This window comes from Mytilus californianus, unplaced genomic scaffold (assembly GCF_021869535.1).
Source record: "Mytilus californianus isolate M0D057914Y unplaced genomic scaffold, xbMytCali1.0.p SCAF_3, whole genome shotgun sequence".
NCBI lineage: Eukaryota > Metazoa > Mollusca > Bivalvia > Mytilida > Mytilidae > Mytilus > Mytilus californianus.
The window spans coordinates 28383853-28399901 of record NW_026262679.1 but is presented as its reverse complement, the minus strand read 5'-3'; the positions used below and the strand labels follow the sequence as shown (position 1 = coordinate 28399901).

The window sequence follows — 16049 nt, the reverse complement described above, 5'->3', positions numbered from 1 at the left end:
ACCTATAATGGTTTACTTTTACAAATTGTGACTTGGATGGAGAGTTGTCTCATTGGCACTCATACCACATCTACTTATATCTATAAGCAAACGTTTCAGTCAATAGACCATGACTGAGGAGCAGGAACAAAATAATTCCCATGGAGATGAGAAGTGCCAATGCTAATACAACTGCATACCTAATATCATTGACCTGCCACTCATGGTTCACGAACAAACACTAACTACATGTACTACATGTAAAGTAAGCAAACATTTTCTAAGTCAATAGACAATGACTGAGGGAGTGGGGCCTTAATAATCTCTATGGAAATGAGATGAGCTAATACTATTATACAACTGCATACCAAATATCATTATCCTACAACTAGTTTTTCCCCATAAACTGACCGAATCACAAACTAATACATGTAAACCAAGCAAAAGTTTCAAAGTCAATAGACTAATTCTGAGGGGGTGGGGGTCAAATAATCTCCATGGAAATGAAACTTTCCAATGCAAATACAATTGTATACAAAATATCAGTGACCTACCACTAGTGGTTCCCCATAAACTGTCCTAATTACAAACTAATGCATTGTTGATGCTGCCACCGATGAAGACAACAAGCCCAAGTCTCGGTCTTTCAACCTCAGTGATGCGATACAAAAACAACAGTAACCATTCCAAAACCAGGGCACCTGCAAACTTTATTAACCCTGCCACATTCTGTATATGCCAGTCTTAAGTCGGGCTGCAAGTTAGTTGTTGTTGTATATCATATTTGTTTTTTCGTTTGTTGCTTTCTATATAATTTGTATACTGTTAAATGTTTAGTGAGGTTATATATCAGGCAGAAACCCAGTTGAAATTAAACAAAAGAAATGGAACTCTTTGTTAGAGAAGGTAAAAAAGCCAAATTGATATACTGTATTTGAATTGTTTACTTCTGTTTCTATGGGCTTTAAAAGTTTAATAAAGTTGCATAATTTAGGATTTTTTTCATATATACTTGTTTTTACTTGAATTGTAGTAAAAAGCTTCCAGACATTTGTAAACTTTTAAATTAAAGGCAAATTTTCATAAAACAGTTGATTGTTGCAGGTTCAAATACAGTTGGATCTTTTTTGTGCACATAGATAGAAAATAGATTGATGTTTCTGAAGCATTGATTTGCACCTCTTCCCCCAGTGATAGTTTTTTGGGAAAAAATTCCCAAAATGGGCAATAATTGCAGCGAAAATAGAAAGTAGAGTGCACCTTTTCATGTTCGGGCGTGTTTGAGTTGACTATTCTGTCTTGAAAACGTATAAGGCAAAAATATTTGATACATCATCTCGCTTCAATTTCTATTATTTTTATATATTAAGGCTACATGTTGATAGGATAACATTTAAAATTCACAGTTTCCTAAAGAATGAAATATATGGGTCAAGTGAAATATCTTTCTAATGAGTCAAAACAACAGAGTAGGTGTGTTCCAATAACAATGTTTTAACGAAATGTACTTGACGACAGACTTTACAGTTGGATCTTAAAAATGCCTATCTTCAAAAAAACTTCATTTTTTGTGTGTGTTATCTATGGTTATTAGTCTTAAACCTCTGATAAATTTTAGTCTGCCCTTCTACGAAATATTTAATAATTAGAATTTTTTTTAAAGTTTTTGAACTTTCAAAAATTCCACCTGACAACCGATCAGACAACAGGTTTAAGTTGACTGTATGCAGGAAAGTACATTAAATGATGCTCAATAGCTAGTAGATACATTTGTCTTTTAAAATACATCTGGTATATAAGGATCGAAATGGTGTTGTGTGGATAAATTTATCTGTTTTCAAGAGCTAAATTGGCAGCGTGTCATCCCTACAATGGCTTCCATTTTTATGATTGTAAAAATTGACTGGCGTAATGGGGAGATAATTTTAACGAAGTAGATTCCTGACTGTATATACACAACCAAGACAAACATTTAATCAGATAAACAACCAGGTCCTGTAGTAAGAACTCACACTGTAGAAGACAGAGATGCTAAGAACACTTTTTAAAATACATACCGCCAATATACTGTGGAGAAATGCAGACTGAATCCATATATATTACAGGAATTTCATGAATTTAGGTGGCAATAATCACAGTTCTAGACAACTGTTGGACTACAATGGTCAAGTGTTCAGTTTAAAGTAGTTTTCTATAAACCTCATTGAGCTCAACTTTCATATAAACATATTTTGTTTGATAACTTATGTAGGGGCCTTTTATGGCTGACTTTGCGGAATGGGTTTTGAGGCCTTACATTGACCTATAGTCGCTAAAAAATTTGTAAAGGGTTCCATGGACCCTGTGTCTCGCCTGCGATTGCTGCTGTCAGAGTAAAAGTGTAATGTTGACTTAAAAAGTGAGTCACTTTATCAGTAAAATACAGAATTTAAAAAACAATTCAAACTTTTTCTTTAGATGCTATTTTCTGGTCTTGAACATTAGCTGCTGTCCAAGTTTCATGACAAACCATGAAGGTTTACATATTTATAATGTCAAAAAAAAATAATCCCAGACTGTCTGTAAATGTTAACTGTAAAAAACAAAGTCCATCTGTCAAAAAAATGCTAAAAATGAAAAAAATATATTTTCAAAGGTTTGCTTCAGACATTATCTCTTAATCATTAAAAAACTTCTGCCAATGTTTCATAAAACTCTATGAAGGTTTGACAAAGTAATCGATGTGTAATAAACTTTAACCCCAGACTGTATCTACTTGTTAACTGTAAAAAAAAGTAAGTCCCTTTATCAGTAAAATACATTTATTTTCAAAATTTAGCTCTGGATACTGTCTTTTGGTTATAAACAAGCTTCTGTCCAAATTTCATAAAATTCTATGAAGGTTTGACAAAGTTATTGAAGACTGAAAAACTTTAAACTCAGACTAAATCGGAAAGTTAACTGTAAAAAAAAACTAAGCCCATTTATTAATAAATACAGCAAAAATGGAAATACATATTTTCAAAATTTTGATCTGGATACTATATTTTGGTCATAAACAAGCTTCTGTCTAAATTTCATAAAATTCCATGAAGGTTTGACAAAGTTTTTGATGTCCAAAAAAACTGGATAAATGCCAGTAGCGTAGCTAGGCCATTTTTAAGTGTGTGCCCGAACCATGGCAAGAGGCCTGAGGGCCCTCGGCAGGTCCAAGACAGAGGACCTCAAGGAAGTGGGTTCGAAGGTGCAAAGCCCCAAGAAGCTCACACATTTTCGAGAAATATATACCATTTTTGTCATTAAAACTCACCAATAGGCTTTGCAACATACTTTAGCATCTAATTTGCTTTTTTTTTTGGTGTTTAATTTATTTATGCTGGTTTGGAATCTAATCTTTATTGGTTTTAGAGAAAAAAAAGTCCAAAACAGTTACTGTAAAAAATGTTTAAAAGGACTTAGAGATTTGGGAGAAAAAACTCAAACGACAAAAAATCCAAAACTTTTAGAGATAGTTAACCAGCAAAAATTCTCCTTTCAATGTTGTTGTTCTATTAATTATTTTGACTTCAACTAATTTTCTGCTAATTTTTATGCGCACATTTCGTTAATGAACTCATGAAATAATTAATTTTCATAGATGGTCAGGTGTTCTATAAAAATTTGTAAAGGGTTCTGTGGAAACTTATGTCTTGCCTGGGATTGCTACTGCCAGTGTAAAAGTTTAATGTTGACTGTAAACATGAATCCATTTATCAGCCAAATACAGGATTTAAGAAAAAATACAAACTATTTCTTTATATGCTTTTTCTTGATCTTGAAAAATAAGCTTATGTCCAAGTTTCATAACAATCTTTGGAGGTTTACAAATTTATCATGTCAAAAAAATTGAATCCCCGTTCTGTCCGTCAAAAAAATAATAAAATGGAGAAAAAAGTATACTTTCAAAATTTTGCCACAGAAATTATCTCTTTATCAAACATATACCTGCTGTCAAATTTTCATAAAATTCGATGAATGATTGACAGAGTACTTGATGTGAACCAAACTTTTAACATCAAACTGTATCTACCTATTACCTGCAAAAAAAAACAAAGTCCTTTTATTAGAAACATACGGAAAATTAATCAAAGCATCGTCGATGTTGTGATCCAGCCATATTCATAGCTAGTCTGATATTCTTTTTGACCATACTTTTTGGAATACGTTTTTCTCTTTTAATTTCCAATCTTACTGTAAAATTTCTATGTTATTGTCCAAAGGTAGAGAATTTCGTAATATTGATGCAAATATTGATATATATATATATTGATATTTCAATTTTAGACTCTATCAGATTTTTTTAATAAATATTTGCAATTTAATGGTATTGACAAGAACGGAAAGGGTAATCTTCAAACAAGTAATACATTTTTTTATCTGCCTTTAATAATAACTGGCTTAAAAATTTACTGAAAGAGGCCTTGGAAATGCACTTTCTCAACAACAAAAATAAAAAAAAAATAATAACTATTTTTGGTGTTCATTCTTCATTAAGAAAAAATACATTTCCTGTATTCAAATTTAAATAAACAAATACCTAATGCTGAGATATTTCCAATTACTGTTAAATAGCAATTTAATGGGATATAAATGTAGAACAAACAAATAAATTTTATTGCAGAAAATGCTCAGGTAAGAGTTATGCAATTTTGTTTATTGTTTCAACCAAATTTCTGATAATTGAAACTAATTAATTAGAACTTGATTATTGACTTATGTCAGATGATCATGACACTGAATTTACAAGTGAAATAAAATTTGCTTGCATTTTTTATAAATATTTTTTTTTCATTTTTTGTCTTTTCTTTGAAAAAAACCCAAAACTGAGTAATCATTCAGCTAGCTAGCAAAATTAACAGAATATTTTAATGAAGTGTAGATCAAAATAAATTATACATTTGTATGTTTACTATTGAGGTCAAGAATGTGTGTATTCAGTTAGGTGTGTAATAATATACACCTATTGACTGGTTATGAGGGTAATAGCAAGTTTGTTGTCCCTGAGATACCAACTATTGCTCGAGGCGAAGCCGAGGGCAATAGTTAGTATCAAAGGGACAACAAACTTGCTATTACACTCATAACCAGTCATTAAGTGTTTTATTATACCGAACAAAACAACTTTCTAAAAAGTTTATATACACCACTTTGAAAAAAAAACCAAATAGTCACTTGAACGATGATGCACAAGATGAACTATTTGGTTCCTTTTTTCCCCGTGTGTATTTGTAAATATCTTATTTACTGTAATCAAGACCAGGAATCCTTGTGTAATAATTCCGTGCATATAATAAACGCTAGCTAAAATACATTACTGTATACCAAAGCAATCATAGATTATGAAGACGACGACAGTCCCATACCATACATTTGTTTTGTTTTAGATCTTAAAATATGTAGTTTTTCTTTTTTAATTGCTTCTGGTAGGTAATATATTTTAAAATTTGAAATTACGACGACAGACACATACAGATTATACCATTTACGATAATTCAGGGTTGAACGCGTTGCCAAGCGCTCAAATCCAAGCAAAAAAGTCAATGACGTCATCTTTGTCAAATGAAAAATTAGTATGAAAAAATCCGGGAAATATGTTGATAAAACTATTAACCGGGGTAAAAGTCTTTGAAACTATTGACTGGCAAATAGTCTGTGGAATGAAATAGCACAAATATTTAATTCTTTTTTATATAGAAAAAACATACTGAGGTATAATAAATTGTGTTTATTTAATCATGTAATAGGTCATGAGATATTAACTGTGGTGAATTAAGACTTGGGTTGTTTCCAATTAATACTTACACCTTTGAGTGTAATTATTCGAAAATCATGGCAGTTGATAATCATACTGACTCTTACTTGCCTATGGAAAGAATTGGAGTAATACCATTTCAAACTAGAGGCTCTAAAGAGCCTGTGTCGCTCACCTTGGTCTATGTGCATATTAAACAAAGGACACAGGTGGATTCATGACAAAATTGTGTTTTGGTGATGGTGATGTGTTTGTAGATCTTACTTTACTGAACATTCTTGATGCTTACAATTATCTCTATCTATAATGAACTTGGCCCTGTAGTTTCAGTGGAAATTATTTTGTAAAAATTTACAAAATTTATGAAAATTGTTAAAAATTTATTATAAAGGGCAATAACTCCTTAAGGGGTCAATTGACCATTTTGGTCATGTGACTTATTTGTAGGTCTTACTTTGCTGTACATTATTGCTCTTTACAGTTTATCTCTATCTATAATAATATTCAAGATAATAACCAAAAGCTGAAAAAATTTCTAAAAATTACCAATTCAGGGGCAGCAACCCAACCGGGTTGCCTGAATGGTCTGAAAATTTAAGGGCAGATAGATCTTGACCTAATGAACAATTTTGTTTTTGAAAGATTTGCTAGAAATGCTTTGGGTTTAGATATATGAGCCAAAAACTGCATTTTACCCTATGTACTATTATTAGCCATGTCGGCCATCTTGGTTTGAGGGCGGGGTCATCAAACACAATTTTTAAACTACATACCCTAATGATGATTGTTTACAACTTTAATTAAATTCATCTTAGTAGTTTCAGAGAAGATTTTTGTAAAAGATTACAAAAATTTACGAAAAATTGACTATAAAAGAGCAATAACTCCTTAAGGGGTCAACTGACCATTTTGGTCATGCTGACTTATTTGTAGAACTTACTTTGCTGAACATTATTGCTGTTTACAGTTTATCTCTATCTATAATAATATTCAAGATAATAACCAAATAAGGCAAAATTTCCTTAAAATTACTAATTCAGGGGCAGCAACCTAACAACGGGTTGTTCGATTCATCTGAAAATTTCAGGGCAGATAGATCTTGAGCTAATAAACATTTTTACCCTTGTCAGATTTGCTCTCAATGCTTTGGTTTCAGAGATATAAGCCAAAATCTACATTTTATCCCTATGTTCTATTTTTAGCCATGGCGGCCATCTTGGTTAGTTGGCCGGGTCACCGGACACATTTTTTAAACTAGATACCCTAATGATGATATTGGCCAAGTTTGGTTAAATTTGGCCCAGTAGTTTCAGAGGAGAAGATTTTTGTAAAAGTTTACGGACGACGGACGCCAAGTGATGAGAAAAGCTCACTTGGCCCTTTGGGCCAGGTGAGCTAAAAAGTGTTGGAATCAACTTAGATATATATATACACATGTTGACCCAAATTTCATTGAACAAGAACTTACACAAGCATAAGATACTAATATAATACTTTCAAAATTATTATCAACCAATTCAATTGATGTACAAATACTTTTTCAAATTAATTCATAAATAGTAAATAATTATAAATTTTGATTAACAAAGGAACTATATGCAAGTGTATATCTAAAATAAAAGGGTTGTTAGACCAATCTTTTCTTAATTTAAGGGCAAATAACATGTCAAAAGTTGGCAATTGATGATTAAAATGGTGTAGAAGTTTCTGCGAGTCATAAAACACATAATTAGTTTCATGAAAATGTCTTCAACTTAGTATTCTGCACCATCTCCAAAAGCAGAGTGATCGCATAGATCCAGCATGGCTGAATCAAAAATGTATTTTCATTATGCTCTGGATACTGTCTTTTGATCATTAAAAAAGCTTCTGTCCAACTTACGTAAAATTTCATGAAGGTTTGACAAAGTTACTGAGGGCTGAAAAACTTTAACCTTAGACTATATCGAAATATCAACTGTAAAAAAAACTAAGTCAATTTATCAGTAAAATGAAAATAAATATTTCGAAACTTTGCTCATAATACTGTCTTTTGGTCATAAAAAGCTTCTATCCAACTTCAGTAAAATGTCTTAAAGGTTTCAAATTGACAAAAGTTATTGATGACCGAAAAACTGTTACCTTAGACTGTATCTAAATATTAACTGTAAAGAAACTAAGTCCATTTATAATAATATCAGTAAATAAATGGGGAATGTGTCCATGGGACACAGATGATACCCCCGCTTGCATAGAACTTTATAAAGGGACATAACTAAAGAACAGTTTAAGTGAAGCTACCCAAATTTGTACCTGATTGAGGCAAACTCAAGTTAAGAGAATGGAAACGAAAAAATTCAGCAATTTTTTCATTCAAACTTGATCTGTGTTTTGTGGTAATAAGCATTGTGTATAAGTTGCATAATATTTGGTTCAGGCAAACTAAAGTTGGAGAATGGAAACAAAAAAATCACCATTTTTTTCCATTTGTAAAGGGGCATAAATCTAGAACGGTAAAAGTGACGCCACCAAAATTGAAACGGGATCTGTGTTTTGTGCTAATAAGCATTGTGTATAAGACACATAACATTTGGTTGAGGCATGCTAATAAGCATTGTGTATAAGATACACAACATTTGGTTGAGGCAAACTACAGTTATAGAACGGAATCAAAAAATTCAGCAATTTTTTTTTTTATTTGTAAAGGGGCATAACTCTAGAACAGTAAAAGTGACGCCACCCAAATTCAAACTTGATCTGTTTAGTGGTAATAAGCATTGTGAATAAGTTTCATAGTATTTGGTTGAGGCAAACTAAAGTTAGAGAACAGAAACCAATTTTGGGATGTACGGACAGATGGACTTACAGACGGACATGGGTAAAACTTAATGCCCCCTCCACTATGACGGGTGCATAAAAAAAATGATTATTTCAAAATATAGCCCTTGATACTGTCTTTTGGTCATAAAAAAGCTTCTGTCCAAATTTCATAAAATTACATGAAGGTTTGGAATAGTTTTTGATGTTTCAAAAAATCTTTAACCACAGACTAAACTTTAAAATGTTGACGACGCCAACACTAGCTTTATCTAGGATCAATATGTCTCGCTTTTGCGACATAAAAGTTGCATGCTCGACCAAAAATGCAATCCACATATCGTATCTCAGCAGATAATGAATTGCTTTAAACAATAGGAAACTGAGTAAAATTCACATTTGATTAAAAAGGAAATTTCATCACTTTTATCTTCAATAACAAATCATTGACGAAAGAGTCATGTACTTTTTACAAGTTCTTTTAGTTTATTTAGATTAAAATATTTTTTTCTCTAAAATTCATGTGCATGCCCGAGCATTTTTACCTGAACATAGCTACCCGCCTGAATGTTGATGACACAGACGACAGAATCTAGGATCACTATGTCTCGCTTTTGCGAAATAAATTTTGCAGGCTCGACAAAAACATCATTTGCACTTTGGTGGATAGTACAATTGGCAATCAATCACATCTTATCTTATATATTTCCCTGTAAATGTGTTACAAATGAGTAAGCATTGCTGTCAACAAGCAGTAAATAAAGAAGAATATCTACCAGAAGCTTTAATTTCACAATTTACATAATAACACTTTACAAATAATGTATGAACAATTCCATGAAAAATTATGTACTCCAGAATAATGATGAAATCAATGTTAACCTATAAATATATAATGATCTAGTTTTACTTTTGTTTTACCTAAGAATTTATATTGTAATGGTTCTCCCATTTTACTATTATATTACAAAAACTTTGTACATAACATTTTATTTGTTGAATTTTGCCTGCCAAAATCTAGTATAAACTCTTACCCCATCCTCTGAACTCCTGTAAATTTTTCAAACAAAATTAGTAGTACAGTCTATTTACCTATATAATCATACAATTACTGAGCTCTAATTCTTACGTATTCTGTCACGAACAAAAAAACTTTTTTCCCGGACGTGTTTTCAAATGAATTTTCTATTATTGTGTAACCTATACATGAGATCATTTACTTCAGACTTATGAACAATAGTTTGACTTTGTAATTTATTATGATGTTTTACTTCCTTGGTGTGTACATGATTCACATAACTGTACAACTGCTTTATAAAGGGGTATTCTGTTAAAATAATTGTGAGGGGGTGGAAATGGAAGTTTTATTTTTTTTTAATTTTGATCATTGGTCATTTATGGTTGTATTTCCATTTGATGTATGCAAACAATAATGGTTGTGGAGAGGAGGATTTTGGAAGCCTTTCTACCTTTTCACATACTATTTTATAAATGAAACAAGCCCTGAATCAATATCGATATAAATACTGACTAACTATAAAAGAGGACATATCTAGTTTTAAAGTTTGTACATAAACTTTCCTAATTTGAAGTCTGCATTAAATTACTATTATATGTAATTTAAATTTTTAATCAGTTTGTTCATATTTTTTTTTGAATTAAAAAATGCTAATAATTCATATTTTCTCTTAAAACCATTTTATAGCTAAAGAGTCCCCTTCCCCTTATAAATTAGGAGTTAGCAAAATCTTTTTCCCCTGGTGATCCTTGGAGAAAATCTGCTGGTCCTTATTATTATTTTTATTGCAAATACCAAGATTGTGTCAGTCCTTTGCAAAATTTTGGTGGTCAAATCCTTCGGACCACCACATTTCGCGAACTCTGTAAATTTTCATTCAATATATCTATTACTCGATAAGAAAGCCAAAAGAACTTAGAATGGGAGAAGTTTATGTGGAATTTGACTTGCATAACAGAAAGATTAATATACACTTTTATGTTTCAACACCTGTATTTTTAAATATAATTACAATATTTATAGAGTAGAACTAAAGCAATGTTAAGATATTAAAAATCAACTTTGACACCAATAATGTACAATAAAATATCAGTTAAAAAACCTCTGAAAGAATTTTATGTCATAAATATTCCACCACACTAAAATACAATTCTAACATTTTTGTGTTAAATAAAATTTAGAATAAAACAATTTGAGAATTAACACAATAAAATACAATCGTCTATTTACACACTATATAACTAGCTCATGAATACTTTTACATACAATAACTTTAACAAGGTATTATTTAGAATGGGAACTATTCATTTTAATTATTGAACTTATAGCTTTTAATTACTCACCAAATAAAAAAAAAATCTGTTCTCTACACATGATTTTCAAAAAAAATTTGAGTGTGACACACAAGTTTCACATGATTGCACAGAATTTTCTTTAAATCTTTCATTCAAGTACATCGCATTTCATTAAATTAATTGACTGAAAAAATAGAAAAATATCACGATATGATAAAATTCTAATTCCTTTTTATTTGTACTTGCAACAAAAACAGTTTATTATCTGCCTTTATCTTTTCCGATCTCATTCTGTGCCAAAAACATAGCAATAGTCAAGTGACTTGTAAAAATTGGTTTGAGCCATTGAAAATTTAGAAAAAATTTGTTAAACATATGGAAGTATTTTCTTGAAACGAGATTTAGAGCAAATACATATAAGTTTTTTCACAGACTGCTAAATTCAAAAATTCAATATTTGTTCTTCGTGGTACATAGACAATGGATTTCTTTGGAAAAAGATTCCTTCTGTTCCCTTCGTATTAAAAACAATTCAGTCAAAGTTGGGAATTAATTTTCCATGAATTTTCCACAAATAATTTGTGGCTTACAAAAAAATATTTTGTTTATATCATGATTTTTCATTGTTTATTCCTTTCAAAACTAAAACTGCGATTAAACTCACAAAAGGATACCCTTGCCCCGCAATACTATAAGTATATTGAAGTAAGTAAATTGATTATCTTCCCTTTAACATGTTGAACTAGGATTACTTTCCTTTATTCACATGTTACACTTTACTATTGTGTAAAGTTTCATCATTATCTGTCCAGATGTTTTTGAGGAGTTGATGACAAGGCACCTGTAAAAGATGGATGGACAGGGGGATTTCTATATACCCCACCCCTTCCCTGTTCCCTCAATTTTGATCCTCTTAAGGGTGTTATTTGAGCTGATAAAGTTATTATTATTAATAGTATTCATCATTAAGAGTGAGACTAAGAAAATATATGCAACCTGATAATAATCCTGAACATATCACAAAATGCCAACATTTTACTACCATAAATATCAACTTTTAAAACTTGCAAGACACTCAAATAATGTGTTCAAATATAACAATAAAATGTTAACAATTTCATCCCACTTCTGCATAATTCTAACAATTTTTTTTAATTTCAAATTTTTAATTCAGGTACCATAGCATGAATGCTGGGTGGAAACACTGGTAATATCATATTAAATATGTTCAATAGTAATTATCAGTTGACAATAATAAATTGAATAAACAAATTAGAACAATCCTTATAAACTTCTTCCACACATTTTTCAAACAAATCAAATTCTGTACACTTTGCGTTCCCTAAAATTTAAACAATAGCTTTTTTTCTGTTATATTTAATGTACAAATAATTCTGATTGAACTGAACTTGATTTAAATATTTTCACTTTTGAATATTTTTATAAAAGCTTAATTGAATCTAACCCTCCTATTTGTCAAAGAAAATAAAAGCATGAATATGGATTCATGGTTCAACCACATACACAAAAAGTCCCAAATAATTAATTTTCACAATCCATCTTTTCTTTGCCAAAAACAAAAGAGGGGGAAAATATTGAAATCTTAGAACTAACCCAAGTTCTACATATTTCTCCAGTTTTTTCCATTCAATTTTGTTTTATTTACATGAAAGTCATTTTTCATCATAAAAATTTCAACAAAAATTATTGGATAAATGAGTCACTCCCATCCCATCAAAGAACTCTTCAAGATATTTATAGCTGAAGCATTCATACAAAAATATTGAAAAGTTTTCCTTTCTTTCTAAAAATTATCCCATAAAATTTAAAATGCCTACTGTATAAATATGCCAATAATGTTTTTCTTAAACAATTTATTATAAAGATATAAATTTTGAAAGTTGACATTTAATAAACACATTTGAAAATTGTAAACTAACAGGCATGAGGATGAGTTATCAAAACTTATGTAGATGAAACTTCATAGGTATTGTAGAAATTTTGAGGTATCCCTACCATGTTAAACCTAGAATATTGGACATTTTAATGTGAAATATGTCCAATGAAGGTACAGAAACATTTGATCAAAATATACAAATTATATAAGATTGTTGAGTAAATCTGAGGTCATTTTAGGTATTTACATTATGTTTTTTCAGGAAACACATGAACAGGTGTAGAATTAACTGAACAGTTGTTGAATTAACTTCTTGAATGAGAAACAACAATACTGTGCTTATCTGATTCATTGGAATACTTTAAATCTATTGTCAACTTGAAAATTAACAAAGAGAATACGACAAATATTGTAACAGGATGAATATAACGAATAATATTAAGATATTTACAAAACAAAGTTAACAAGTTCTCCTCAAATTTGTTATTTGTTAGTGAACAATTCAAGTATAATGAATTCATGCAATGAAACTGTTTTTTACAAGTGAATACAAGATGCCTTATGGGATACTGGGTATGTCTATAACAAGTCCTGAGAATCCATCGTCATCGCTGTCATCAAACATTGGGGCTACGGCCAATGGATCGTCTGTACCCTGAGATTTACTGCCACTCTTTCTGCCTCTTTTGCCGTTACTTGCCTTCTTTTTCTCAACTGGTTTGGAATCATCTTCAGAGGCAACGTCTGATGACACTGAAGATCTTGTGCTGCTTGAGGCTCGTTCTTCCTGATCAGATATGTAGAGATCATTTGCCTCGGAATCTTCATGGTCAGTACAAATAAGGAAACCTTGTACTTCCCTGATATTGGTTTCTTCATGTACTGAACAGAATGAGTTAGGACAAAGGGCACATTTCTTAGTGGCAGGTTTACCACATTCGTCACAATGATGCCAGGGACAATCCCATTTTCCTGTAATAAACAAAATACACAAATAGATGATGGCTATTCTATATATAAACTCAATCACAATAATGCCAGACACCATCAAGAGTTGGTTGATCATTATGAATTATCTGTTTCACAGATGATGAGGTATATGTTCCAATTGTTGGAACCACAACCCCATCCTCTTTTTCTCGAATGTGACCTTCCGAATTAAGACTTATCACCGGGTTTTTACTTACATGAGCAGGATCTGCTTACCCTTCTGGAGCACCTGATACCACCCTCCATTTTTAGGTGCTCCATCTTTAGTTTCTATGTTGTGTTTTGAGTACTGTTGTTTTTTGTTTTTCACCATGGCATTGTCAGTCTGTTTTTCGACTTATGAGTTTGAATATCCCTTTGGTATCTTTCGCCTCTCTTTTTTAAATCGCCACCATTGATTATTACAACAAAATTCCATGCCTATTTAGGACAATATCATGTTAATGTTATATGAATATACCCTGTTTTGTACTAGACTGATATGAGATGACACTTTTAATTGTAATGCACATTACTGTCATTCATTTAACAATTATTAATAAGATTCATAACTCTGGAACAACACATTAAAAGCGGGCTTCTTATCATAGAACAAAATCATTGTAAGAATATTTTGTAAAGATTATAATCAGGGCAAACTTTAAATAATTCATTATAATAATGTCTCTTAATTTTATTTCATTGGATGTCAATTTATATAGTGTCTATGATATGGTTTTAGTAGTCCACAGTAAAATTTGCTGGTCTATCTTACAGGTGATTTGGATCCAACTTGTAATACGGTTCACCTTCTTTCCTTTTTCCTGTTAATAAGTTTGAAATACAAGTAGAAGCCCTTTAACCTTAATAACACTAATATCATGATTTTAGTTGTTATAGTTACTGTATTAAATACAACAATATCTCTTTTACCTACCATGTGGAGGTTTGCTCAGCTTAAGACAAGTTAAATGATAAGCTTTTGGACATCCATTTTTGTCACACATGATTAACTCCCCTCCCTCACCACATCTGAAACACTCATCCTCATGGCTTTTCTTGACTTCAGTTTTTCTTTTTTTCCGTTTCTTTTTATCTTTACTTTTTGCTTCTTTTGCTTTTTTCTCTTGAGCTGCTGCAGCTGCAGTCTGTCAAAAAAGAAAACAAATACTTCTGAACTAATAAAACTTAATATTTACAAACTTCATAATGTCACTCCTACTTTTCAACCTTATTTCAAGCAAAAATGATATTGGATTGCTATCAAATGTCAAGTGGCAAGTTAAATGCTCATTTAGGACAAAAACGTGTTATCTGTGATATAAAAATGAACTTTTGCTTGCGACTGACATGCTCAGCCAGATTTTTAACATGCTAGTTCATAATGTAAAAGTCTGCAGGAAGACATGTCACCCTACTGGACACATTATTCTGTCTCTAGGCCAACCAGTCTTTTCTCTTACTACTAAAAGTTGCATTTAGTTAAAAAGCAGCAAATACCAAATTTTTTAAGTCTGTGGTTTGACTCGAAGCTCTCTTGGCAGGTTTTTCTTTCAATTAGTAATTATGACTGTACTGTAAAAAGTTATTGTAAAATGTTTCAAATAATTGTACTTGATTTAGACCAAGTAAAACTAAGTAATTTTGCATTTTAAAATTTTCAGATTTTGAAGGGTCTCCATTTTACCTTTGGAAATGCCAATTCATTGCGATGCTTCGAGTCTTCAAATAAAACATGTAAAACGTTTTGCAAAGTTTAAAATCTCTATCGGACTTAATGGACATAAAGAATAATCTGAATATGCCACTGTGGTTAATGGTCAAAATAAGGTTTAATGACAATTGCTAGTATGGTACACAATGAACTGAACTAAAGAATTCAGTTTAACATTATATTCTGTGAAAAAATAAACATTCATACTTGGAATACAATAGTTTCGGAAGTCATTCAATGTTTAATATTATAAAGAGGATAATGAGACTTGGCACATTGATATTGAGCAGAGAGTCATTAATTTTAAGAAATATGAACAGGTGATACATATACAAAAGTGTAAAGCATGTTTTACCTTTGGTCTAACACCCAGGAATCCACTACAGTTAGCAGCACCACATGAACAACTTGTTTTGTCATTTCCCAAACATTCAAAGTTGTAATTAAATGTCAACTCTGATCCTGTAAAAAAACAAATCCAAGTCAATAACTACAAAGGTAACTAATATTTCATTATTACATGTTCAAAATGCCAAACTAGTAATTAAAGGCCAGACTAATTTTCTATTTATTTGATGCTGATTTTCCTCATCAGTATGCATATGAAAAAT

At 31.1% G+C, this 16049-nt stretch overlaps 1 protein-coding gene across 1 annotated transcript in view; it reads right to left on the bottom strand.

Moving 5' to 3' along the window:
* Positions 1–9314: 9314 nt before the first annotated feature.
* Positions 9315–16049, bottom strand: part of LOC127734305 (histone-lysine N-methyltransferase NSD2-like) — a 35887-nt gene continuing 29152 nt past the window's right edge. The window contains exons 18-20 of the mRNA XM_052244129.1: positions 15794–15900; positions 14662–14872; positions 9315–13727 (exon numbers count right to left, since the gene is read on the bottom strand). Coding sequence (XP_052100089.1) covers positions 13315–13727; positions 14662–14872; positions 15794–15900 — 731 coding nt within the window. The 3' untranslated portion in view covers positions 9315–13314. The remainder of the gene's footprint in view (positions 13728–14661; positions 14873–15793; positions 15901–16049) is intronic.